Genomic DNA, 25,657 nt, shown 5'->3' with positions numbered 1-25,657 from the left:
TGGTAATATTAGTTATCAGTGTCCTTTTGCCATTTTCTTAGTGGAAAACTGATAAACCTGCTTTGTAGTAGTAACCAAGTTTAGAAAATCAATGCAGTTTTACTCATCTGTGACACAGCAGCTTTTAGTTCAATTTTAGAATGAATGAAAACCAGCACTTCGCTGCAGAAGGAAAGGGATAAGGACAGGTGAAAGGAAGAAAAAGAAGTATTTACTGTTAACCTGTTTATCTGAAGATAACATTTTAGCTTCAGTCTTCATCTCCTTCTCTAGCTCCTCTTTCCCTACTAATGTGTCTGACGAGTGCGTGGGGTGGCAGGGGCTGCCGCCTCCTTTCCTTTAGGGCCCCTGAAGCTGTTCTGACCCTGTGAGTGCAGGGGAGCCCTGCACCAAGTTGGGGGACAGCATTTAGGTCAGTAACCGGGTAGGCTAGATGGACAGACATTTTGGGGTATTTTGCTATGTCAAATGGTATTTCCAGGAAGATGGATATCATTCTGCTCACTATTTATGGTGTAAAGCTCTGCCCGATTTTCATTTCGCCGTGAAATTATTTTATTCTGTATTTAATAACTATTGCAGACAGACCTAGAAATGGTCACTGAAGACCTTGCACAGAAAGTGAACAGGCCTTACCTTCGGACTCCTCGCCATAAAATCATCCGTGCAGCTTGCCTTGTGCAGCAGAAGCGGCAAGAGTTCCTGGCCTCCGTGGCCCGGGGCGTTGCTCCTGCAGACTCGCCAGAGGCACCCAGGCGCAGGTAACCCCATCGCAGCACCACGCGAGTCAAAAAAGTTCATTTGATAGCTTCCAAAGCAGGTGAATACACTGTCCCTCTTTGACGTTGAGGTAAAGCAGAGCTGATAAGCCTGGTGGTTGTAAACCACCATACAGTGACTTTTTTTGGACATTTGATCCTTGTGGAATTACAGCTTTTCACTGAGGAAAACTGTGTTTGAGAATCACTGCTCTGTATGTTGAGTGCAAATTGCTTCCCCATTTGCGATACATTAATGGTTAGATGTTGAGGCTTCCATTTCAGTTTTTTCCTTCAAGAGTGTCACTAAATACCTGGTACACTCCAAAAATCTATAAGCATTTGCTAAAAACATCAAACAGTTCTTCCAGTTGTCAACAATTTAATTGTATGGTTTTCTACATGAATTTTCAGGTAAGAATTAAAGCAGAATACTTGTTAAGTTTCAAGAGCTACAATTGCACAAGGTTTTAGATGTTGATAGGTTTTGAAGCTCTGAAAGTTGTTCGTCCTTTGTTCTACTTCTAAACTTTATGGTACATCTCTTCATTTTATAGCTTTGCTGGTGGAACATGGGATTGGGAATATTTAGGATTTGCATCCCCTGAGGTAAAGTATTTATTTTTCTTTTTTTTTTTAAGCAAAGTTCTGCATATTCTAGCAATACAGGTATGATTGCAGTCTGCATGAAGAGCTTCCTTATTTTAGTTCAAAGCATTTCAAGTTGGTTTAAGCTTACCATTTTATTTATTTCACAATAGAAGGAAATATATACATAGCTAATTGTGCAATGACTCCAAACAGTGCCTCTTAACATGACTATAGTTATTTAAGTGGCATTAGACAAGCCATGTTGTAGTCATCATTTTCCAAGTACATAACCAGTTTTAATATTGTATGTAAACTGGTATCTATGTGCTGGGGAGCCTTCAAGTCATAAATATATGAAATCGTGTAGATTACTTCTGAGTACAACCTCAGTTCAGCAGAATTTGACAAAAAGCCTAAGAAATTTCCATCCTTCTGTAACAATCCAACAAAAACATACAGGCACACACCTAAGTATTATTAACCATTTGAAACATTTGTTTTTATTTTAATGTATTGAAGCAGGATGGAAATTGCATACCCAAATGAGACGAACTTCTGCTACTTAACCAAGATTGAAAATTGTAATTTTAAATGTGGATATTCCACTATCTATTTATGGGAAAGAGTAAATAGTTTTCAAGACTGCATTAAAACATGAGAAGCTTCCTATAAAGCTTTCCTTTATCACCTTAATTTTTATTTAATGTTTTGAGAATATTAGATTAATGCATTGAGTTACAAAACTCCATTTCAGCATATCCTTGGTACTACTTTCTTTCTAGCTAGTCATTTTAAAGCATCCTGGAAAACTCCATGTACTTTTTCTATATATTTCCTTTGCTATTGTTGTTGGTGAGCATCACGCTGGTGAGAAAATAGCTTGCTTCTCTACAAAAGATCAGCTTACTTCTCCTGTCTAGTTCCTCTTGTCCTTTCTTTGGAAATAATGCCACAGTTCATAATATCAAGCTCATTGTGATGTTGCTATATCGTCAGTGGAACTGGTTATGAGAAAAAGCTGACAAGAAATATGTTGATAAGCTGTTTAGCAGTAGGTGCATTTGCAGTCATGCTTAGATGATTGCTTATGAGTTCTTTGATTTGCCTAAATGTGGCACTGTACCATGCGAGTCGGTTCCTTTGTTGTGCAGATATCAAGGATACTTGCAACCACCTATGCTAAGGGATTTTTGTAGAATTAATAATGGTCATCTTTGTTTATTTTCATTAATTTCACTATAATTTCCTTTTTTACATAGAGCTGTAGTTTTACTGCCATGTAGTACAATTTCTGTGTATACCAGTTTGTTACAGAAAACAAAATCTTACTGGTTTCAGCAAAGAATGCTGCTTGTTGTAAACCACTCTATGAAGCTATGATGTTCCTACCCAATAAAATTAAAACTCTTTTTGTTCACATGTATAAAATTGTTCCAAGTAATCAAAAACAGTAGTAATCAAGATATCTTTCTAAACGCTAAAAAGTGACTAAAAAGTTAAATGGCTATTGGTAAAATCTATTATTTTATTACAAACAGATGAGATACAAGATCTGATTAATAAATCTTAGTGTTCAGTGATCACTTACCATTATTCCATGTCTGATTCAAAGTGATAAAACTGTGTATTTTTAAAACAATTCAATTATATTGTTCCATATCAGGATTTGATTTGTTGTTCTTTGGAGAACCACCTTCTATTTAGGAAATCCCTGAGCTCCCTAGGAGCTGGAAGAATGTTTCATTACTTCATGTTTGCCCTGGTATTTATGCTGTTCCATAGACTAACAAGCATCTACTACTAACCACTGTTGAAGACAGAATATTGGGCTAAATGGACCTTTTGTCTGGTCCAGTACAGTCATTTTTATGTTCTTACAACAGTCAAAATTCTGCCCACACTGTTCATTTTGTGACCATCCTTTTTGGCTTGCGTATGTCATTATGAATAAGAACTTGTTCTGAAACACTTCACGGAAAGAAAACACACCATCATAGTACCATCAAAATTAATAGTGTCATAATGTAAGAGAAATGACACTTCTGGATTTAAGTGTTAGATACTTCAGATGTTGAGGTACTCTAGGATCAGGAGTTACTGTAAGAAAGGAAAGCTAATGGTAACGTTATTCTTCCCAATTCATTTGGCCAAATGACGCCTTTGGAATACAGATTTCCCAACCTGGCACTCAGGGAAGTAAACAGCAGTATTCTTTTCTGGAGAGAAGATCTGGGACCTGAGTGTGTATTTTTATTGCCTTGTGTAAAGGAATAAATTAAATTAATGAAAGATCTTACCTACACAGTCAGACTCAGTGTCAGTTGTACTAACCAAAAAACATATCCGGAAATTTGCCTTCAAGCATAAAATTAGTCTCTTAATATTAGGATAAGTGTGGAAATCAAAACATTTCTTTCCAAGCATTAAGATAATTAACCCTTGGGATGTCAGCTTGATGTAGTAAAAAATGAGTCTTTTCCATAAATGCTACATAAGCTGTCTTGTGTAAATACACACAACATGAGAAATTACAGGATGCAGGTGTTCAAATTGGTATGGTGAGGTATAGTATGGCTCATTAGCAGCTCAAGTTAGGCAAAAATAGAGGAAATTTGTAATCCATGGAACAAAAATCCATCAAAGACTCTTCAGTAGAACTTAAGCTGTGGCTTAAGAAGTTCCTGAGCCAGAGTGTCCTGGGGGCTGGGAAAAGTACAAGTCCTGGTGTCTGTGTGCCAGCTTTCTATAGTCTTCCAAAGGTTATTTTCTACTGGCAATTGCTGGCAACAGGGACTCCAAGAAAATCTATCTGTATAATTCAGATTGATCATTTTTATGTTCTAAAATCACTTGGTATATATTTATTAAAAAGTGTGTCGAAGTGTGTGTATATAAAGTTTGGCATCAAAGCTTTTAAGCAAAAAAAAAGTGTCATTGGAATTCTTAAAAAAAGGGAGATTGCAAGTATTAAAATGTCAGTAATATGTCAAGTATTTTTCTTCGCTAATTCTTTATTTTATAGATTTAGGATTACCTTGGATTTTTTTATTATTTATGTTAAGCATTGCATGATATAACTTGCAATTTATTTTTCTGAAAACAGGTGATTTTATAATAAATGTATAAAATCACACATTTTTAATAAAAATGTGGTGCTTGTTACATCAGAAAAATATTACTGCATGCTGCCCTGTATTTTGTAACCTTTGGTTTATGCAGGAATATGCTGAATTTCAGTATCGGAGGAGGCACAGACAGCGTCGACGTGGGGACATGCACAGTCTGCTGAGTAATACTCCGGATCCTGATGACCCCAGTGAGAGTACATTAGGTATGTGCCTGCCTGGGGCTGGATTTTTTCTCTTTGTACTTCAGAAATTGCCAGTAGCGGCCACAGTGTTTGTTCTTCTGTGAAGACACTTTGAAGAATTTTCAAATACATTGCTGTATTTTCCAGGACACCACACAAAGGCTTATTTTTGTGGTTTTTTATGTGATCTTAGAAGCATTTCTGACTTCATTGTGTCTGCATCTCTTTTTGAAGAGAAATGTGTTGATCTTCCCACTAACAACTCCTCAGCTATTCAGAGCAGGTTTGCTTTTCTGAAGAAATTTTGAAGGGCACATGCTTCGTATGGCAGTCTTATCTATATACCAGCCCTTTTATGCCAATTAGAAGGACTGATTGTGCATAAAGAGTGTAGAAGAGGGTTGCCCTGTTTCAGACCTGCTGGAAGACAGTCCTAAGGCTGTATTCCAAAACCCTGCTCAGAAACTCCTCTGCTGGCAAAGACAGCCAGGAAACAAGTTGGTGTGGGCTGCAGCTGCCAGCACGCTGCTCTTCTAAGCGGCGCTACAGCTGGTAGCGCAGTCCCTTAAGGTCACTCTGACTTGGCTGCTTCTGTTCTGCCAGGAGATTTTGCAAAGGTACAAAATTACCACGAATCCCGATGATCCTGTGATGACGCTGTTTCGTCAGAGCTGCCAGTTGTGCGCCCGCTCTCCAGCCACGCTGCACAGACTTGCATTGCTGTGTCTCATGACCTTAAGTCCTCTCCGTAGCTTGTCCTTTGAAAACAAAAAGAGAAATCCTTTACTGAGCAGAAATTAAAAAGAAAAGGATTTGTTATTTTAGAAACAGTAAAGAGAATTTTGGTGAGCTTTGGTCCTTCCCTATTACAAGTAAAATGCAAAACCATCTTGTTAGGTTGAGGACTAGAATTTGATGGAACACTCGGATATTGTAGTGACGACCAGTGCATACTGTTAAAGCATGCAAGAGAGAATTAGTTTGTCTCACCTTATTTCACTATGAAGTGGAAAATTCCATTTTCCAAAGTCAAAAAAGTTACATTTATTTTTATTACAGAGTAATTTTTCTGGAAAAAGCATTTTACTTCAATTTTTTTGTTGGTTGTTTTAAGAAAACAGCAATGTCAGTGATTGCTGAGGTATACACTAAAAACTCTACTCTTAATTGCTCTGCAATGTTATGGTAAAAATTAATATAATGTTAACATTACAGATGAGATGTTGACTCTGAAAGAACAGAGAAATGGCCAAACTTTGGTTGTCGTCCCCCTGTAAATGCATCCTGTGTTGTGTCCATGTGCAGTATTTTTCAGGACTTTCCATAAATCATTAGAAGCAGTTCTCCCCTCCTGCCAGGCTTATGGTCCCGATGGCAAACCCTGTCCTTTAAAAGAGGAGAAGAAGGGTATTGAGAGCAGAAAGGCACAAATGAGCCAGGCAATCTCTCCTAAAACAGTGGGACTGGTGTTTCACCACTGTGGAAGAGCTGGTGTGGAAGGAGTGTTTGGGATTATTTAGTTCAGAGTGAATAAAGGAGTAAAATTTCAGAGCTGGAATCCAAAAGGAAGGAAGAGATTTGCTCAGTAAATAACAGTGGAGAAGGCTTTCTCACTGGTTCTTCAACTGTTTTTGTTTCAATTGCCCAAACAGACACTCAGGAAGGTGGCAGTAGTAGAAGACATGGCACCTCCATGGTGAGTTCAGCTTCTATGGGTATTCTGCACAGCTCTTCGCTTCATGACTATACCTCTGTCAGTCGCTCTGAAAACCAGGATTCTCTTCAGGTATCTCCCCTAAGCCCTTTTCCATTCTCTCTGCTTTGCCTGCCGTCCTCTGCTCTGCTTTCCTGTGTCATTTTGTCTCTCTGCAAATTTTCTTAATTCTTTGATGAGAGATGGAGAATCTGGGACAACAAATTGTGCATTCACATTGGTAAGAACCGCTAAATAATCACTAATGTAACAGTAGTCACCTTTAAATTGTGTTGTCAACTGTGTCAGTAAAAACTTGCTCTGATAAATGACAGGTAGGAATAATGAATGAATTTTAGATTTGAGCCCAAACTACTTTTGATCCAAAATACATAAGAAGCTGAAAGTTCGATTCTGAAAGCAACCTTATGTACTTCCACAGGCTCTGAGCTCTTTGGATGAAGATGACCCAAACATCCTGCTAGCTATTCAGTTATCATTACAAGAATCTGGCTTGGCCATAGATGAAGAAACTAGAGACTTTCTAAATAATGAGGCATCTTTAGGAGCAATAGGTACCTCTTTGCCTACAAGACTGGACTCTGCTCCCATAAGTATAAATAATCCAAGAGGCGCCTTGAGCAGCTCTGAGCTGTTAGAACTCGGTGACAGTCTGATGAGACTGGGTACAGGCGATGATCCCTTTTCAGCTGATCGTCTTCATTCACACCCCCGCAGCGATACAAGAAGTGGATTATACTCAACATCTAGTGACGCTGACTCCAGCAGTCAAGATCCCAATGCCAGTGAAAATCTACTTGGAAATATCATGGCCTGGTTTCATGACATGAACCCGCAGAGTATTGCTCTGATCCCCTCAACAACTACAGAAACAGATGAGGATTCACAACAACCCAGTACTGAAGGTGGGTCAGCAGGGCAACCAAATCTCACAGACACAGGGCTGGAGCCTCAGGAAGAGCATGCACTATTTGAGGATGCACTCAAAAATGAAGGCAGAGGAACCCAAACAGAGGGCAGTTCTGAAGAAAACATTATTCCAGGTGAAACAGTATCACAAAGTGGTGATAGTAACAGGGAGGTAATGAGCACACTGGATGCTTCAGGAGATACTTCCAGTCAGACTCCTCAGACCTCAAGTGAATGGATTGAACATGTGCATCTGGTATGAATAAAAACTAAATCTGCAGTAAATGAGTGGCGGTGACAGATGGTACAGTATGTGGACTAAGCATTATGGAGGCTTTGATCCACATAATTACAGCTCAGTTGTAACCACTGACATAACAACGGATATTTAGGAGTTCTCTTGAATTGTAGGTTCTTTGTAATAATATGAACCTTTCAAGGAACATCCTTTGCATTTAATTAGGTAGTACTTGCCTTTTTGCTCTCAAGAAAAAAGGAATAATTAGGTTGTATTCCACATTCCTAATACAATGCAGCATCTGTTTAGCCTTAGGTTGATGATCCTTAACTTGAACATACGGATTAAAGGCTTACACTGATTACTTTGGTTGGTTTTCCGAAGAAATAGTTTATTCCATTTTTTAGAACTCATTCTTTCACCAAAATAACATTTAGCAATTCATTTGCATTTTGGTTTTGTTTTCCATAACTTTTCCTTACTCACTTTTCATTTTTGTTGGCAGTGTGAATGGAGGTATTTAATGCTTCTTTTTAGTACTGCTCCAGGAACCAGTTTTAGGGGATATTCTTTCCCTTTAAAATCAAAGATTTTTTCATGTCTATTTACAGTCCAAATGTGCCAAACTGTGAATAGTTAGCTGGCGGTAGCCTAACGAAACAGTGCAGTGTTACCTGTCAAACTAATCCCACAATTCCTAGCAGTGAAAGAAACCACTGGGTAGCATTGCTTCTCAAAATTGAACTGGCATTTGTTGCCATGGCGACTGCATTTAATTAAATGTAGCCTGTATCTTAAGTTAATAAAACCTAATGCTGCTGTTAAACAGTTATTTTAAATATTAAAATACAGTGAGTTAGCAACAGCTATGCTGTATTTTAAGAGACACTTTAATGGAAGTGCAATCATAGTTCTTTGTTTTCATAATTCTACAAAGCATTCTATGCACTAATAGTGCAATTACTTTTAATGATAACATTTTATAAAAATATAGGAGTACAGGATTTTCATATATTAGCCAGTCCCACAATTAAAGTTCAGATAATACATTCTGCTCAACATGTTACGGTGCCTTTGCCTAACCCAACTGGATAGTTGCCACAGTTAAACAAGTAATTCAAATTCAGTGTCTGCTCTGGAGTAACTATGCTATTAATTGCAAAGACCTCCATAAAACCACCCATGGCCTTGCCTTTACAGTAAATAACTAAATGTTAAGTCAGTGTTTTTGCATAAACAAAACACTGCTAGGTATTTGTTCAATTGCACAATATTCATTTGCTGTGTGATTACTGTTTAGTGTAAAAAAAAAAAATGTAAAAAAGAAAACCACAAAAAAACCTTTTCCTAGTTGTTGTACCGTGAAAAAAAATACTGGTTTTAGATTTGCTTAAAAGCATCAATCTACAGTTAGTGAGATACAATGGTACAGTATGTAATTACAACTAGAGTAAGTTGTTGAAATGGCTGTTTTAATTACATATAATCAAAACTTGTCATAACACAAGCAAATTACATACACTCCATTTTAAGTTTTGCTTAACTGTTACCAGAGATTTGTTGATATAAAAGTTTATTACTACTGAGTGTGTATAGGCAAGTGTCACGATAGCAAAGTTTATGTATTGATTACTGTGAGTTCAAGTGAGTGTTTTGGTAACTAATTCATGCAAATCCAGCTTTTGAACCTTACAGTCACAAGGTTAATATTAGTAAAATTTGAAATAAGAATATTTTACCCTTACCCCATAAGAACCGTGGTCATTTTGCAAGCATCTTTAAGAGAGAATGGAATAGAATAGTCTCAATTTTCCAATTTTAGCTGCCCTACTCCTGACATAATTGTGAACCTTTGGACATCTTTGAAAAACACCTATTTTAAATTGTTCCATGGTATAAGATCCTTCAACTAAAACAGTTCTTCATGAACCATCATGATGAATTGGTCTGAAAGTTGTTTAACTCACATGGCTTCCTGGAACTGTAATTTCTGAAGAGAAAGATTCTCACAAAAAGATTGTGTTTTGCATTGGGATGTCTTGCAAAGTTACAGTAAGATATGTAAGAGTGCTCTCTGTGAAGATAGTGAAGTTTGTGGGTTCTGGTTCTTTGTAATTTGGTTAGGTTGTGCAGTATATCCATTGTTTCTGTGTTACTCTTATAAGCATGAAATTAGCCTATTAAATTTGTATTTTCTTGGTACTTATTTTAACACCATAGTCATTGACTTTACAATTCAAAAATAAAGTTTGGCAAGACTATTTTGTAAACCTGTTAATTTTATAATGTAAAAAAATTACTCTAACCTTGAATTGTTATTTGCACTTTCATAGTCTATACTTGATACATTCCCACTTTATATACAAGTAGGATACTACAACCATGTAGATGTTTGGCCAAATGAATGCTGTTAATAATATGTAAAATTCTTTGATTAAACATTTATTACTTAAACTAATTCCGTTCTGCCTCATTCCATCTTAGACTTACTGTAGTAGCTTCTTAAGACTGATGACAGACATTTTTAGGATATGTTTGGTCCCGTGCCAGATTAGATGGGACCATATAATAAGTTGAATGTTTTGATTTGTAAATGTTTGCTTTGAAACAAAATCTACACCAGACAATTTTGTCTTAATTCATAGAATCATAGAATCATTTTTGTTGGAAAAGACTTTTGAGATCACTTAGTCCAACCATTAACCTAACACTGCTGAGTTCACCCCAATCCATGTCCCTAAGCACTTCATCTGCACATCTTTTAAACACCTCTAAGGATGGTGACTCCACCAGTTCCCTGGGCAGCCTGTTCCAATACCTGACAACCCTTTCCGTGAAGAAGTTTTTCCTAATATCCCATCTAAATTCTGCCCTGGCACAATTTGAGGCCATTTCCCCTTGTCCTATCACTTGCTACTTGGGAGAAGAGACCAACACCCTCCATGCTACAACCTCCTTTCAGGTAGTTGTAGACAGCAATAAGGTCTCCCCTCAGCCTCCTTTTCTCCAGGCTAAACACCCCCAGATCCCTCAGCTGCTCCTCATCAGACTTGTGCTCCAGACCCATCACCAGCTCCGTCACCCTTTGCTGAACTCTCTCCAGTAATTGCTACAGCCATATTGTGCACTTATTTTTTGTAAAGAGTAAAGCCTTGTCATTACAAATAGTGGTGCTAAAGAGAGTGGGGGGGGGACTCATTTTTGAGGAAGATCCTGTTAATTAGTTACTTAAGTGACACTTAATATCCAGGCACCATTGTTACCAGGAAATGTCAGCCTGCCTCTGTTAACATGAACAGGCACTGAACTATTCTGTTCATTGTTAACAGTAATTTAATTAGCTTCCTCAAACAAACATGCCAAGATGCTGGAGAGCTTCTAACATCTAACGGACAAAGTTGGATTAGTCACTCACTGCAAGGCCCTAACCATCAACTGCTGCTGTGGTGTCACTGCACATGCTGCAGTCACCAAGTACTGAGTTTTACTAAGACGGTGAGTATCACAAGACAGATTTTTGGTTTAATGGCAGCTAGAAAATACTAACAGATATACAAATTTAAAACATACTTTCTGCAGTGTTTAAAATCACAACAATATGCTTCAAAAGCAGACATCCCAGAGCCTGCTTTCAGAGATGTGTTTATCAAGGCCAATTTCACTATTGCCGCCTTCTCCTCCTCCCTCCCAGCACACACGAGGCACAAAGGCTGGTAGCAAAGTAAGCCAAACATGGCTATAATAACTAGTTTCTTCACTAAAAATTCTTGACCACCTACTCAGGACAACACAATATACTGATTATTGTCCTTATTATTCTTCTGAAGATCAGCCAGATATGAGAACTTGAAAGATGTAGAGAAGCCAGTGATGATGCAAAACTGGGTGTCACCTTTCCCATCTTCTCCTTTTAATGGAAAAGTAAAGCACAATATGTGCATCCAAAGGAGATGGATCTCCTTCATACAGCATAAAGCTGTGTTTGCTGTCTGTCTTTATATAAGAGAAAAGGAAGGAATGAAGGCTTGATATCCTGCAGTGATATGCTTTCATTCTACTTCAAAAATAGGCAAGTTTAGAATTTATACTATTCTCCAAATACATAACCAGATAAAACAATTTAAGTAGTTCATGAAAAATTACTAAAAATAGAATAATGAGGTAAATTAAAATGTTTCCTAACTTAACTGCAAAGCCCTTTTTTCCTCAGCTCTTCATGGATACTTAAGGTTTGATCTCACCAACAAAACATTAAAGCTAATTGTTAACAGGATGCTGTTATTTTAAATATATGCAGGTCTTGATCTTTACAGAAATCCCTTCTGCAGTGAAATACAAATTTGAGAAGGTGTTTTGCATGTTTTTTTCTTTTTAGGTAATTTGAATGAATATCCAGATAAATGGAATATAAGCAAGAAAATATTTAGTATATCCAGACAGATGTTCAGTACTGCAAATATATAATCTTCAGGATTCAGATTATAATGCAGTTTTCATCCAAGCATAAGTGTCATATCCATCACAAGATACTGGGAAAAATACGGGGGATTTTGCCCTGGCGTTTTTACATAAGAATTGTTCACTACATAAGGGTAATTTACCTTTACTGAAGTGGTTTTAAGGAGTATTTATCAGTTCATGAACTCAGATGATTTTCCTTAAGTGACAATGAACGTAACTATTCAAATTATTCATCAGTTCTGTTTTGGCCACTGTACCTTCTGCTCTAATTATCAGATCAATTTTATTTATAATAATCTATTTTTTTAAAAAGGGTCTTGGTCAGATGCTAGCATTTTTACTCTGCGAATGCCACAGTCAGTCTTGCTGTCCACATTTTTTAGCGTGGCAGTCCATGTAATCAACATCATCATCTTTAGGGGTGCAAACAAACAGCAACATCATTAATTAGCCAGCCAAGGTTCTCTAATACAATTGCAAAGACTATTAAAACATATACATGTTATAGGAGAAACCTTTACATTCTGCAATTTAAAAAAATAAAATTAAAAAAGTCTTATTTGGAAATTGATTGTATTTATTTTCTGTTCAGGCATCTGGAGTCTGAGGCCGTCCTTCTGACCATGATGCCTTTACGTATAATTCAGCAGCAAGCACTCACTTAAAAATCCAGTTCTGCCTCCTGGAGCGTATACAGACAGTGTTATTGAGCACAGCAGTCCAAATTCTGCTTGGCTATGATTTAGCCATCCAACTCTATTCCCCATGATTTGATATTCATTCTGTCCTGAAAGGCAGAAGATATTGGTAGGGTCTTTGATGGTGTAAGGAAAAAACACATTTATACAAAGTGAACACAGTATACATGGCACAGAAAGCAACATTAGGATGTAGACCTTCAGGCTGTATATAATGCTTATTCATCATACAAGGAGTGTGGGAACAGCAGGACATGAGGTTCCAGCCACCTGGATGATAATGAATATCAATACTGATGTGACCATCCAGACAGTCAAAGAAATAATACTAACATGATTAAATCACAGTAATTAGTCAAAACATAAAGGGCCTTGGACAGGTAATACAAAAGTATGTTTTTCATGACTGTAAGGAGTGATAGCCCAGGCTGGCGAGAATGATCTCTCGGGCTGTAACGCCGCGCCCAAGGACATGTGACATGTGAATGTTGTTGGGCTTGGGCTGTGAAAGTGAGTCAGAACAAGATATCCATGGGAACGTGACTGAAAACAGACACAAGATGAGCGTGGTGTGTTTGGAATAACAGTTACTGAAAGAAACCATCCTAACCTCTTGGCCCAGGCCTGTATCTGTAAACCTATAAGTTGAGAATGGTAATTAAAGAGGGCTCAGCTCAGCTCTGCCCGGCTCTGCTCTCCCTGCTGAACACAACCTCTGCCTGCGTGTGCGTCTCTGTCTGCACCTCCGTGTGTGTCGTTCTTCATCGCCGCACATCCAACTCCATTCCCTGTGATTTGATATTCATTCTGTCCTGAAAGGCAGAAAAAAAATCGGTAGGGTCTTTCATGCTCTAAGTAAAAGACACATTTACTCTCTTTGTACAAATTGAGCACAGTATACATGGCACAGAATGCAACATTAGGATGTAGACCTTCATGCTCTATATAATGTTTATTCATTATACAAGGAGATATGTAAAAGATTTAGATAAAGCAACTTGCCCTTGATACACAGCCGGTCTTGATGGATTTTTGCATTTTCTGTTCCAGGTCTTCTCCAAAATAGTGTTAGAGATTTAAACTATGTAAGTGGGTGACATAACACAAGGGATACACTTTGAATAGACTATCAAAATACTATACTATAGACTATTGGTCCAATAGGACGTAACCTATTTGTAACTACTGTTAAAAAAAAAAAAAAGACAAAACATTTTTTCATAAATTATCTTACTTCGCCCTGTAGAATCTCATTGGAAATCTTTACACTGAAACATAATAGCAGTTTGTTATGTAAAGAAAATAGATCCTCTAACAATTTCCTATTACGTTGCTATTTTCATGCCTGTCAGCCCTTCTACGTTTTGCTTGAGTCCAGGGCTTCTGCTGTATGAACACAGCACAGCAGTCCAGTTTCATCTCCGAAGAAATTTCAATTAACTCAAATAAGAATGAGTGTAGTTCTACCCTCCATTGTAATAACCAAGTAGAGAAAGGCTGAAGTTCACTGACAGAGCCAGACAAGGAATAAAACCGGGACTGTAAGCAAAGCTCCCGGACTAAACCATGGAAAAATACCCTAGGCAAGTTTTAACTGGTTGCAGAATCCAACAAATAGATCAACGTGCTGCAGAGCTTCATGGAAAATGAGGTATACTCACAACTGTCTTGTGTGCTCACAAGTATACGTGACATTGCAGAGTGTCACAAAGGCCACAGGTACTAAGATCAGAACCAGGAAATGAGAACCAGCAATGTTTCAGGTACTGCAGTGAAGTTCCACTGGAGATAATCAAAGAAACAGGCTCAGTTTATTGCCTCCTACAGCAGGTCCTTTGACTGGTGTATGACGAGACAAAAAGACCCTAAAAATTATACCATGAGTCTTCCACCTTTCAGGAGTTTGGAAAAGCTCTAACTACACAGTTCCTCAGCAACAGGGACTCCCCATGCAATATACAGAACTATGGCCGCGTTAAAAAAATGCGCGTGGGGCTGCATCAGAAAGCAGAGCGTTGGGGAGCTGCCTACCCCGGAGGAAATGTTAATAAAAAAATACTACTATGACAATCCCAAGTAACCTGTTAAATACAGCTGACTGAGAAGAATAAAATTCTGACATGTTTTTGAAATCTAAGTGTAAAACAGTACTAAAGTGGCAATGGTAAAAAACTCTAGTTGGTTTGCACTCGGTATGGAATCTTACACAACTGGCAGATCTCCTTTATATATTTTTACTAATTAAATACAGAGAAAGTCTATGTGATTAACAGCACAGTGGGAATGTGCATATGTGCCTTCAGGAATCAGAGTTCACTTGCATCTGTCACAGTGGCTTATAGTGGAGACAATAAAACATACATAAAGAAAACAAACTTCCTTAGTCACAGTCAACAGCAGTACCTATTTTTGTCACTAGTGCCAAAAGACAATCTCTTAAGTCACAAGTGAGGTTGTGCCCAAGGAGCATCATATTGCATCGTCATTGTAAAGGATAAAAACCAAGCCTCAGGTGTTTTTAGCGGCATGTAGTTTAGCTGGGACCACTACTTCAAATTCTGTTCAAAGACTTAGGTTGAAACTGCTCCAAGCGCTAGATCCTTAAGAGCTATCTCAAATGAAGCAGAAACAGTAAACTGTAAAGTAACCTGTTAAGCAGAAAGCCTGTCTCACAGGATCCCCATTTGCAAGAAGATGCAATAGAAAAACACTGTCAACTGTTAACACAAGTAAGTCCTGAGAGCTTGAACTGGCAGAACGTGGCAAGTGCAGAAATACTAACTTTTGTTAAAAGGTGTATTTTTGCTATTCTTGTATCACAGAAGCATTTTAGAGCACAATTGAAGTAGTCTGAGAACGAGCTTGACCATGCTTTAAAAGAACAAAGTACTTGCGGTCACGATACGTTATGTCTGCCATTGCTTGACATAGCCAGGCACCATGGGGCCAGAAACCAAAGACCTCACAAAATCTAGGGTTACTGCCTGCCTCTACCAAGTACTAGGTACCTATCTGTGCAGAAAAGGACATGACTCATTTCTACCCCATTTCTACACCGACTAGTGATGCTATGTCAACATGAAGGCACTGAGAGGGCCCCGGCAATGGAGGACTTCTGAGGTGGGTGCCTGGGAAGGATAGTGGGAAGAGTTTAAAGGTCTCTGTGAGATCACTGATCTGCAAGATAATCACATAAAACTACAGAGGGATGGATTAAAGAAGCAGAGAAAAAAAAATAACAGCCCACGAACTATGAACAGCTTGAAAGGAGACGAAGGTAAAGTAGAATTTAAATCGAAACAAGGAAATGTTTGGCACCTGAGACAAGAAAGTCAAAGCTGGTGTGAAAGAGAGGAGTGCATGAGGTTAAGTGTAGACACCCATGAGTCCACACCAAAACAGGCAAAGCTGCAGGGACAGTAACAACTGGGAACTGCACCCTCCAGCCAGGGCACGCTGCATGCCGGTGAGCAGATCCCTGCAAACTCTGTCTACTCATTTTGCAATTATTACCATAATACCGTTGAATGACATAGCCTCCTTTTACACAAAGGAACCATTTGACTTCAGCAGGATCATTTTCCTGAATGTAAAAACTATTAAGGAAGATGATTTGTTGTGTCCACTGAGAAACAAGACAAAAGTAAATCGACTTCATTTGCACCAAAGGTTTAAATGAAACAAAAGGATGAAGGCTAAATGTGGAAACGAATAGGCTGCAGATCCTCATGTGTGAATAGGCATTTATTTCTTAACATCAGAGTAGAGGAACATCTAAAAGGGATGGGTTAGGGCCATGTAAGTTGCATCAGGGTGAGGAACCAAGCGTCCCCCTGCAAACGGGAATGGGGCAGGTACCAGAGGCAGCTCCTGTGCTGGCCTGCGGGTACTGGGTCTCCTCCTGGGCTGCCTGTGGGTCTCGACAGTATGGAGGAACACTGCTCTCTCCATCACTGTTTTCACAGAATCACAGAATGGTTGGGGTTAGAAGGGACCTCAAGATCACCTAGTTCATCCCACCTGCTAAAGCAGGTTCATCCCCCAGAGCAGATCGCACAGGAATGTGTCCAGGCGGGTTTTGAATGTCTGCAGAGGAGAGTCCACAGCCTCTCTGGGCAGCCTGTTCCAGTGCTCTGACACCCTCAAAGTAAAGAACTTTCTCCTCATGTTTAGATGGAACCTCCTGTGCTTCAGTCTGCGCCCACTGCGCCTCATCCTACCCCTGGGCACCACTGAAAGGAGTCTGGTCCCATCCTCTTGACATCCACCCTTGTAAGCATTGATAAAATCCCTTCTCGGCCTTCTCTTTTCGAGGCTGAACCGACCCAACTCTCAGTTTCTCCTTATAAGAAAGATGTTCCAGCCCCAGCTGAGGCAATAAATATGCCCTGCTTGGCACAGGGACCCTGAGTCTTTGGAGACCGAGAATCAACACGTGCTGTCTGCCATTTCTGAGAGAAACAGCCCTGACCCTGCCAGCACACGGACCCACCGAGCGCGGCTCTGCCCCCAGACTCCCCCGGCAAGCCGAGGTCTCTCCCAACACCCTGCCCACGCCGGGCCGGGCCGCAGCCGCCCCTCTGTGCCGGGCCCCAGCGCTGCCCCGCAGGGCTGAGCACGGCGGCCCCTCCGGCGGCGGGCGGCCCGCAGCCAGCAGAGGGCAGGACCGGTCGCCCCGCTCCGCCCGCCGCCGCCACATCCGCCGCCGGCGGGAAGGGGCCGGCGCCGCGGCCGGTGTTGGAGCCTCGCTCTCCGCGTCTCTTAGCCGGGGGCTGCGGGCCCCGCCGCCGGCCGCAGGATGCCGCTGGGGCTGAAGCCCACCTGCAGCGTATGCCGCAGCACGTCCTCCTCCATGTGGAAGAAGGGCGGGCAGGGCGAGATCCTGTGTAACAACTGCACGGCCCGCTCCGCGCCGCCCGGGCCCGCCGCCTTCGCCACCACCTCGGCCGCCGCCCAGCACAGCAACGGCGGGGGCGGCGGCGGCGGGAAGCAGGTGAGCGCCGGGGCCCAGCGCCCGCTCCGCGCCCCGCCACACCACCCGGGACGGGCCGGCCGCTCCCCTCCCGCCGGGGCAGCCCCCTCGCCCTGCACTTACCCGGTAATTCCCCCCGCAGAGTAAGCAGGAGATCCACCGGCGCTCTGCGCGGCTGCGGAACACCAAGTACAAGTCAGCGCCCGCCGCGGAGAAGAAGGTTTCCACGAAGGGCAAAGGGCGCAGGCATATCTTCAAGCTGAAAAACGTAAGGCGGTGTGTGGGGTTTTTATCAGCAGCTGCCCCCAGCGTCCCGACCCGCAGGCTCCGTGCTTGGGGAAGGAGTTTTGTGTAAACAGAAACGGCCCACGTGAATTTAGTTATTGCTTCTCCGCTTAAGAGCCTGAGAATGAAAGTGTTAATGTTGTTGTTTTCAGTTTCAAACTACAGATGTTGTAAATATTTGGACCCGGTTTCTTGTGTTTACTGATTTTTCTAAGAAGATAATGTTTCAGCTCATTGCCTAAAACGAAAAAAAACCCAACTTGATGGAATTATTATGGTGGGTTTAGCGCTCTTGATTTTCCATTTCTGTGTTCTTTCCTTAGCCCATCAAGGCTCCCGAGTCTGTATCCACTATAATTACAGCAGAATCCATCTTTTATAAGGTATGGTTTATGCAAGTTTTTTTGTGAAAAGGGTCTTGCTGTTTCTGTTTCCGACCTGAAAACTTATCGCAGGTAGTGAAAGCATGAGGGATGTGTTCACAGAAGCTGTTCTTCCTTGCCTAGCCGCTCCGTAGGATTTTGCTCTGTCATATGTCATTGCTGTTAAGTCTTGCAAGTTAGTTTAACACAGTAGTTTACATAGTTGTGTCATTTTTTTCAGCCAAGAAGATGCATCAGGTTCCCCTAGTAATTATTGCAGTCAAACTTTTCAGACTTCTAACTGTGCAGAGGTCAAGCAAAAGCAACTATAGCTGACTGCTGGAATTTGTGTGATGTTTCCTACCTTAGGCACAGAGAATATTGCCTGTAGAGGGGATGGGTCGTGCTGCCCTAAAGTCTAAACTGCCTGAGGTTTCAGAGCTGGGTGCAAGCCATGTGGAACACCCTGGAATGAGATATGTGGACTATTGCAATGCCAGCAGAAGCTAGCACTTCTCACAGCCATGCTTGAGACCGTCCTTACCAGTGTGCCAAGGTGTTAGTGTTTTGAAGTTCTGAAATTTGCTTTTGTTTCCCAGTAGTACAAGCAAACCATTGGAAATGTCTTTTCCCCCAAAGAAAAGGTCAGGACAGCCACTAGGAGACAGCACAGCCAGAGAAGTGGTAGGCTGAGCTTCCGTGTGCTCTCTAGAGACTTGATGCTTTGCGTCTCATGTCCCAGATGAATCTCTCGCGTTGATTAGTTCGGAAAAGCGTTGATGCCTTTTCTCACGTGTTTTTGGATTTTTCAGAAATTCCTAAGAATTATGTCAAAACTTTTATTTAACCCAGTCTCTTTATGCAAAATGTTTTTGTTTTGATACTTTGCTGCATTGTTGAGAAGGGGATTGTTCGGGGTTTTTGAGGTCTTTTAAATCTGGTTTATAAACAGAACCCTCCTGGATGATGCTTGGCGATCTCCGATATTGATAGCACAGATGCTGCGTTGTGCTCTGCGACACTGTTATGACATACCATGCGTTGCCTTTGCTGGGCAGCCTCACACATTACGGAGTGACATGGGAGGTGACAGGAGGTGGATCTGTCTTTTGGAACTCCTCTGCATTCAAATGAGCGAACTTCTTGATGTGCAGAAAGCTGCTTTCCTTGCATACGCAGGGAAAATACTGCAGTTACCTTTTCTAGAAGGTGGTGTTGCGCTCTTCTCCTTCTAACAGAATGAAACCGTCGCCGCTCTGCAGACAGGAGGTGTGGCACTCCTGGGAGCGGGGGATGTAGAGCAGCTGAGAGCACTATTTCTTTGAAGATAGATAAGGCCACATTGCTTCTGAGAGATTGGGCGGACAGAAACCGTGTGGAATTGCCTGTCTGGTCTCATAAGCAATTTTGGGACTGAACTCAGACTCCTAGACACTGGGTTATTGCGCACAAGCAGTGCTGATGACTGCATAGGTGAGACAGGACTCTGTCTTATGCCACTGTCCTTTTGCATGTGGCTGAATTAAGGCTGTCTTTCGAGATTGGGGTAATTTGAGATAACTTAAGTTACTGATACTTAAGACATGGGTCAGAATCACAGAGTGAAGCTTCTAAAACCAGATTGTTTGGTTTAATTATCATTTGTATGTCTTTTAGGGTGTATACTATCAAATTGGAGATGTTGTTTCAGTGGTTGATGAGCAGGATGGAAAAACATATTATGCTCAGATCCGTGGGTTTATTCAGGACCAATACTGTGAAAAGAGCGCTGCGCTAACCTGGCTCATTCCTACACAAGCCAGCCCCAAGGATTGTTTTGACCCAGCATCCTACATCATAGGTAAACTTTAAGCCTTCCTTTTATACGACTGCTTATATGGGCTTTGACTGATGCGGAGTTGTATTTTTCAGATGGACTTTTTATTTTGCCAAGATCATTTGTGCGACTTCCACGTTTTAGACCCTAATCCTGTATGCATGTCATTTACTTGAATAACCTTTGTCATTTCTCTTACATATGTAATATGAATTAGCACTACTGCAGTGAGTGTGATTTGAATATCTGTGTTCACGGGCACAATTACAGTCTTGCAACTCTAAGGATCAAATTATTACTCCATAGATAGAATCAAAGTTATTACAGTATAAACCTTATGTACCAGCCCAAGCTGGTTCTTTTAAAGTGACCCAAATTAACTGAACTTTATCTTGAGTGCTTAAAATACATAGCATGCAAGCACTGGCATAGACAGTGTTCTGCTACTGATTATAAAATTATTAGTAACTCAGAAAAGTCTTGTTGGCAGGCAGAACACAAGTAGCATCTATTTAAAATCTATTAACTGAAGTACTTCACTCAAATAACCGCGTGCTTCAGCTAGGAAAAAAATATCAGCCCAGCAAAAATAAAGGCAGAGGTTTCTCGTCTAGTATTTGAGGCTGCTTAGCCAGGAAGGTCATTGATTGAAAAGGCACATTCTCTTAAGGGATATTGGCTGTTTGTTGTTGCATATTTTTAAGTTCTGCATACTTCAATTTTATGCCTGTAAATTTTGTCTTTTAAGACTGTTTGTTGTTTTGTTTTGCTTTTTTTTTTTCCTAGGACCAGAAGAAGACCTCCCAAGAAAAATGGAGTATTTAGAGTTTGTTTGTCATGCACCTTCCGAATATTTCAAATCTCGATCATCTCCCTTCCCTACAGTTCCTACAAGACCAGAGAAAGGCTATATATGGACTCATGTGGGACCAACTCCTGCCATCTCCATTAAAGAAACTGTTACCAATAATTTATAGTTTTTTAAAGGAGTATTTTGGACAACTTATTTTGGGTGTATTCTGAGGTCTGTGAAGCCCATACAAGAAGTTTAAAAAAAAACCATAAAATGTTATTTTTACTTTATGGATTATGGTATTTATTTATTTTAAATTATATCAGATCTTCAAAGTGGACGTTTTCTTTTCATTTGCTGCGTCGTTTCTGTGTTCTCTTCTTCAGACATCATTGGCCGTTTTGGGACAAATGCACAAGTTTCATACCATGTTCAACTTTGGTGAGCAAATAATTGACTTCTGAACATTGCCTTTAGTGTTCTTATTTTCTAACTTATTTTCCAGAAAAGGAGTTAAAAGACATACACTTAATCATGCAGCTCTTTATGATAATTGCTTAATTTAGTTAACTGTAACTGCAGTTTTTGTTTACTTCTCAGGTGATTTCAGACTAGCTTCAGATAAACACTGAACTTGGTTGATGATGCAGTTAATAGTTTTCTGTTACACCGGAGAAGAGTGATCTACTTAAATTTCTCATCTTCAGACTAAAACCTGTCATCTGCAAGGCGGTACCTGTTCAAAGCAGTCACCTTTTAAAGGACTTCTATTCAGCTGAATCTAAAACATGGGCCTATGTATGTAGCTTCCTGCTGAACTTTGCTCATGTAAGGGGATAAGTTTATTGGAAAGCTGAATGCAGATTTAAAAATTAATGTTATTTGGCTTTGCCATCCTGGCATCCTCATGACAGAAACGTAACTTCATTTCCTGGGCAAGCCAACACTGATGTGTGATTCGAGTTTCACGTTGTTACTGTTTGTGCATGTGTTAGCTTGGTCTCAAAACTGATTTTAAAGTGTTTTTTCAGTCTTTGCAATTAATGATGGTAATTGATGCAATTCAAATGAAAAAAACATTTGCTAAGGGATGTAAAGACTGATTTTATATATTGACAGTCTCAGAATACGAATGAAAATATTTAAATAGAATGGGGAAAATGCTACATACTAAAATACCAATGTTTAAGTTCTCTACACTAAACTTTTTACAAGCCTGTTGGCTCCAGACACTGTGAGATGTGCCTGTATGGGCTGAATTCCCTGGGATTAGTGGTTCCTGCTGCCTATGAAGAATAAGAGCTGTGAGTGGCCTTAAATGTGCACTTACAGATCTTTTCAGCTTCTTTATGGACATGTGTGACCATAGCACCCAAAAGGCCCAAATCAGCTTTGGTATACTGTATGAAAGTCTATGAAAGTTGCACTAGACTTATATTTTAACTTAATGCAAAACTGTGAAATATATTTTGAAAGTTGCAGGTATTGATGACTTTTAATACAGTGGGACCTGTGACATCACAAACCAGATATATTTCAGTCTGCAGCCTCAGTTCTGCCCCCTTCAAATACAAGGAAGAACAGTCAAACTTAAGGGAGTAGGTGCTAAACGTAAGGGATATTGGCAGTAATTCAGAAATTAGCAGTGCACTGTTAATTCAGTGTTAAGTGACTTCAGTTGCTACATACACGAAATGGGTGCCCGTGTTCAGAACTGAGGAAATTAATCCCAAGGTGACTTTGCTTCTGATCTTCCTTTCACTTCCTGTAGATTTCTTTTTTTTGCTGATTTATCTTTATTAAATTAACAAGAAAGTAGAACTAACGACTCTTTTAAGATATGTACAGTAACCAGAGTGACTCCTTCTACACAAACATTTCTCTCCTTTCTCTGCAGTTCACAAGGTTTTCACGTGGGGTCGCTCTGACGTCCCTGTGGTGCCTCGGCATAACCCAAGGGGTTTTGCTCCTCCATGGGCTGACTTTTGAGCTCAGCTGCTTTCCTTGTCAAATCCTTGTAGGAAGAGGGAAGAAAACAACGCTTATATTCAGTTTTGCTTTTTTGAGTTTCTACAATTTACACCAAATGAAAAGTTCTTGCTTGCCATTTGCCTTACTTGTTAATAAATTGTAATATAAAAGGGATAATTTAGAGAAACAGCAGTGGATGATTTACAGTTTGAAGTTTGTTTCACGGACTGACCTGCTGATAACGCGTCTCTGCACCTGCCTATGTCAAACAGCAGGTCATACTGAGAGAGGGCTCTGCTGGCAGGCTTGTGTTAGACACGTAGTTTGAAAGCTTAAGCAAGATAAGAGTTTGGAGCAAGATAATATCTTGCTCTTGTGAAAAAAAGTATGGTGTATAAATGTTCTACTTACAGTAGGAAAGAGCAGAGCTCCAGGTAGAGGAGATGGAACCTGGAACTTCTGTAAGTAAAAGCAAAGAACTGTGAGCATTGCCACTGTGAAGTGAAAGCCAGAATCAAATAAAAATGTCATGCCTCACTGCTTTTGAATCACCAGCAGCACTAAATTTAAGGAAGTTAAATTAGATTAGATTGACAAAAACCCTGATCAGTAACGGCAGGATAAAAACAAAACTATCAAGTGATGTAGTAGGTAATCTAAAACAAATGTGAATCTGCTTCAGTTCTGTTACTTACCTGTGACAGATCATTCTTTGGCTTGAGAAGGTCCAAGACTCATCAACTTTTCTAGGAGACAACCCGCAGGAACTTTAGATACCTTTTTAGCTGTGTGGTCTTGCCATTCATTAGGCAATGAAATAGGAAAAAAATCACATACACACAAAAATCTACCAGTTAGCTGACTCAATATAAAACTTGTCTTCTAAAATGTTTTGACAGACTTCCTGATACAGAAAAGGATCTCTGCATTTAAACATTTTTGTTTTGTTGGCTGCAGTGTGGTATGAAGATACTGATACTACCCTGACAGACAGATTACAGGTGCTGTGCAGTACGGGGCAGCTCTGCATATCTAGTAAGTGCACGTCAAATAAACCACTTACGTATGAATCTGTAAGGATACAGACAATTGCCCTCCTAATCAGCAGAAAGCTGGAGGTGGTTGACACGGTCATGCTTGTTTTCCTTAGGATGCCAAGCACTGTGAAACTCTTCAGCTGCAGTTGGCCAACACATTTTGAACCTCCCAAAATTACAGCTTGTTAGGGATGGTGATTAACAAACTAACATCAGTGACATGCATAAAGATAAATCCTGAAATTACTGCAGCTGACTTCAGCTTTTGCTCCTTTTTATGGTCTGTTAATAAGCTGGATAATGGCATAAAAATACTGGTTTCTAATTATGTTTTTATTAATTTCTTAAGCTGACTTCCAGCTGCTGATGCCTTCATATTGACACTCATCACGATTTCCAAGACGCTCTAAGAAAGAAACAGATAAATGGTAATATGTTCCTGAGAAAACCCCATTTTTGAATACAGTACATTCCACTTACATGTGTTGATTTATTTCACCCTTAGTATAGCAAACCTATGCAGAAGAATGAAGCTGGGATGGAGATTTGTGGGAGAGCAGGATCAGCTTTGTGACCAGCCAACAGATGTTTTCGTTAAGCAATTTTAGTACTAAAGGTGGAACATGTAGCGAGGAGCTAAAATACAGAGTATATATACTCAGTTATGCATAGAACGTGTAGAGTGTGCCCTAATGCATATACATTGCAGTTCATCTGCTCGCAGGAAGAAAAATACTCATTTTGTTGTTGTAGGAAATCAATACTAGCCAAGAACATTTGCCTTGCAGAACAGGAAAAAGTTTTAATGATAGAAATAATACAGATACTGTTTTTTAAAACTATTTTTTGACTGAGGAGAGTTTTCACTTCCGTGTCTATGTAGGAGAAATAAAAGAGCTTGAAAAATCGTGGACTCCAGCCATATATTTACTTCTATTATGGTATAAGAGGCACTCATTTAAGTGATTTGGCTAGCAATTTTACACACAATGATAATAGCAGTAGTCATCTGAGTAAAAAAAAAAAAAAGGGAAAAAGTAAACAAAATATTTTTAGTGACTAATGGCTCAAATAAATATGGCAAATAACAAGTAATAGCTTAAATTGCTGAAAGCAAAACATTCAGATGTCATATGTATAAAGACTGTCCACTAAATATTCAATTATTTGTTCAAGAATGGAGTCTTAGTTACACAAAGCCATACTGGTTGAAATGGAGAAATGACTCATTTTAGATATATACTTATAAGTCATATAAATATAGAAACACTATTTTTCCTCAGGTATTTGTCATGTAAATCCACATCCAATACTCACTTTGGATGTATATTAAATGATTTTTAACTTCTAACTCATTGGAGTGAGTATCATTGAAGATTTTGAGATTTTTGTTAGAAGTCTGGATCAAGGGAAAAAACACAAGGACCTGCTTCCCTAGAACTGAATTTATTTAAGGTTCCAGGTTTTAATTTATGCTTAGGAGCTTACTGATAAGCAGCATATTGGCGTACCTGTGGGTTTTACATTCTAAAAAAGGAGGTTTTTTTCTTTGGATGCTTTTTCTGTGTCTCTGCATCTCCTTCCAACACGTGAACATGATGAGCAGAGCCACCTGGATGAGTATGGACACCCTTGGCTGAGCAGGATCTGAGGTCACTAAGCAGTAGAAGCCAAACGTGGGACCCAGCTAATAGATCCTGCTTTAGAAAGAGCAACTTCTCTTTTCCTTCCCCTCCTCTCCT

General features: G+C 39.9%; 2 protein-coding genes and 1 long non-coding RNA gene across 11 annotated transcripts in view; 2 read left to right on the top strand and 1 right to left on the bottom strand.

Annotated features, from left to right (window-relative positions):
- Window positions 1-9,978, top strand: part of ANKIB1 (ankyrin repeat and IBR domain containing 1) — a 92,276-nt gene extending 82,298 nt beyond the window's left edge. For 5 of the 7 annotated variants that reach the window (XM_065830756.2, XM_065830755.2, XM_071805131.1 and 2 more), the window contains exons 16-20: window positions 583-761; window positions 1,316-1,367; window positions 4,569-4,680; window positions 6,312-6,445; window positions 6,795-9,978. In XM_065830756.2, coding sequence (XP_065686828.1) covers window positions 583-761; window positions 1,316-1,367; window positions 4,569-4,680; window positions 6,312-6,445; window positions 6,795-7,544 — 1,227 coding nt within the window. In that variant the 3' untranslated portion in view covers window positions 7,545-9,978. The remainder of the gene's footprint in view (window positions 1-582; window positions 762-1,315; window positions 1,368-4,568; window positions 4,681-6,311; window positions 6,446-6,794) is intronic. The other 2 variants (XM_065830758.2, XM_065830759.2) reach the window with 2 other exon arrangements.
- On the bottom strand, window positions 9-18,139 carry LOC139827285 (uncharacterized). 2 transcript variants are annotated; one of them, XR_011737751.1, is made up of 3 exons: window positions 17,775-18,139; window positions 13,290-13,491; window positions 9-5,417 (listed from the first exon to the last, which is right to left on the bottom strand). It is a non-coding gene; the product is annotated as an uncharacterized lncRNA (long non-coding RNA). The 2 variants fall into 2 exon arrangements; XR_011737750.1 differs by lacking the exon at window positions 9-5,417 and adding an exon at window positions 12,538-12,768.
- Window positions 17,379-25,267, top strand: GATAD1 (GATA zinc finger domain containing 1). Of its 2 annotated transcripts, XM_071805137.1 has the most exons (7): window positions 17,379-17,672; window positions 17,794-17,919; window positions 18,260-18,319; window positions 19,955-20,138; window positions 20,901-21,348; window positions 23,836-23,913; window positions 24,265-25,267. In XM_071805137.1, the coding sequence occupies exons 1-5, from the start codon at window positions 17,478-17,480 to the stop codon at window positions 21,089-21,091; spliced, it is 756 nt and encodes a 251-aa protein (XP_071661238.1). In that variant the 5' UTR covers window positions 17,379-17,477; the 3' UTR covers window positions 21,092-21,348; window positions 23,836-23,913; window positions 24,265-25,267. The 2 variants fall into 2 exon arrangements, with proteins under 2 accessions (XP_071661238.1, XP_065689160.1); XM_065833088.2 differs by having other exon boundaries at window positions 23,836-25,267.
- Window positions 25,268-25,657: the final 390 nt, after the last annotated feature.

Source organism: Patagioenas fasciata, chromosome 2 (genome assembly GCF_037038585.1).
Source record: "Patagioenas fasciata isolate bPatFas1 chromosome 2, bPatFas1.hap1, whole genome shotgun sequence".
Lineage (NCBI taxonomy): Eukaryota > Metazoa > Chordata > Aves > Columbiformes > Columbidae > Patagioenas > Patagioenas fasciata.
Note: the sequence above shows the minus strand (reverse complement) of the source record. Positions and strands in the feature narration are given on the sequence as shown.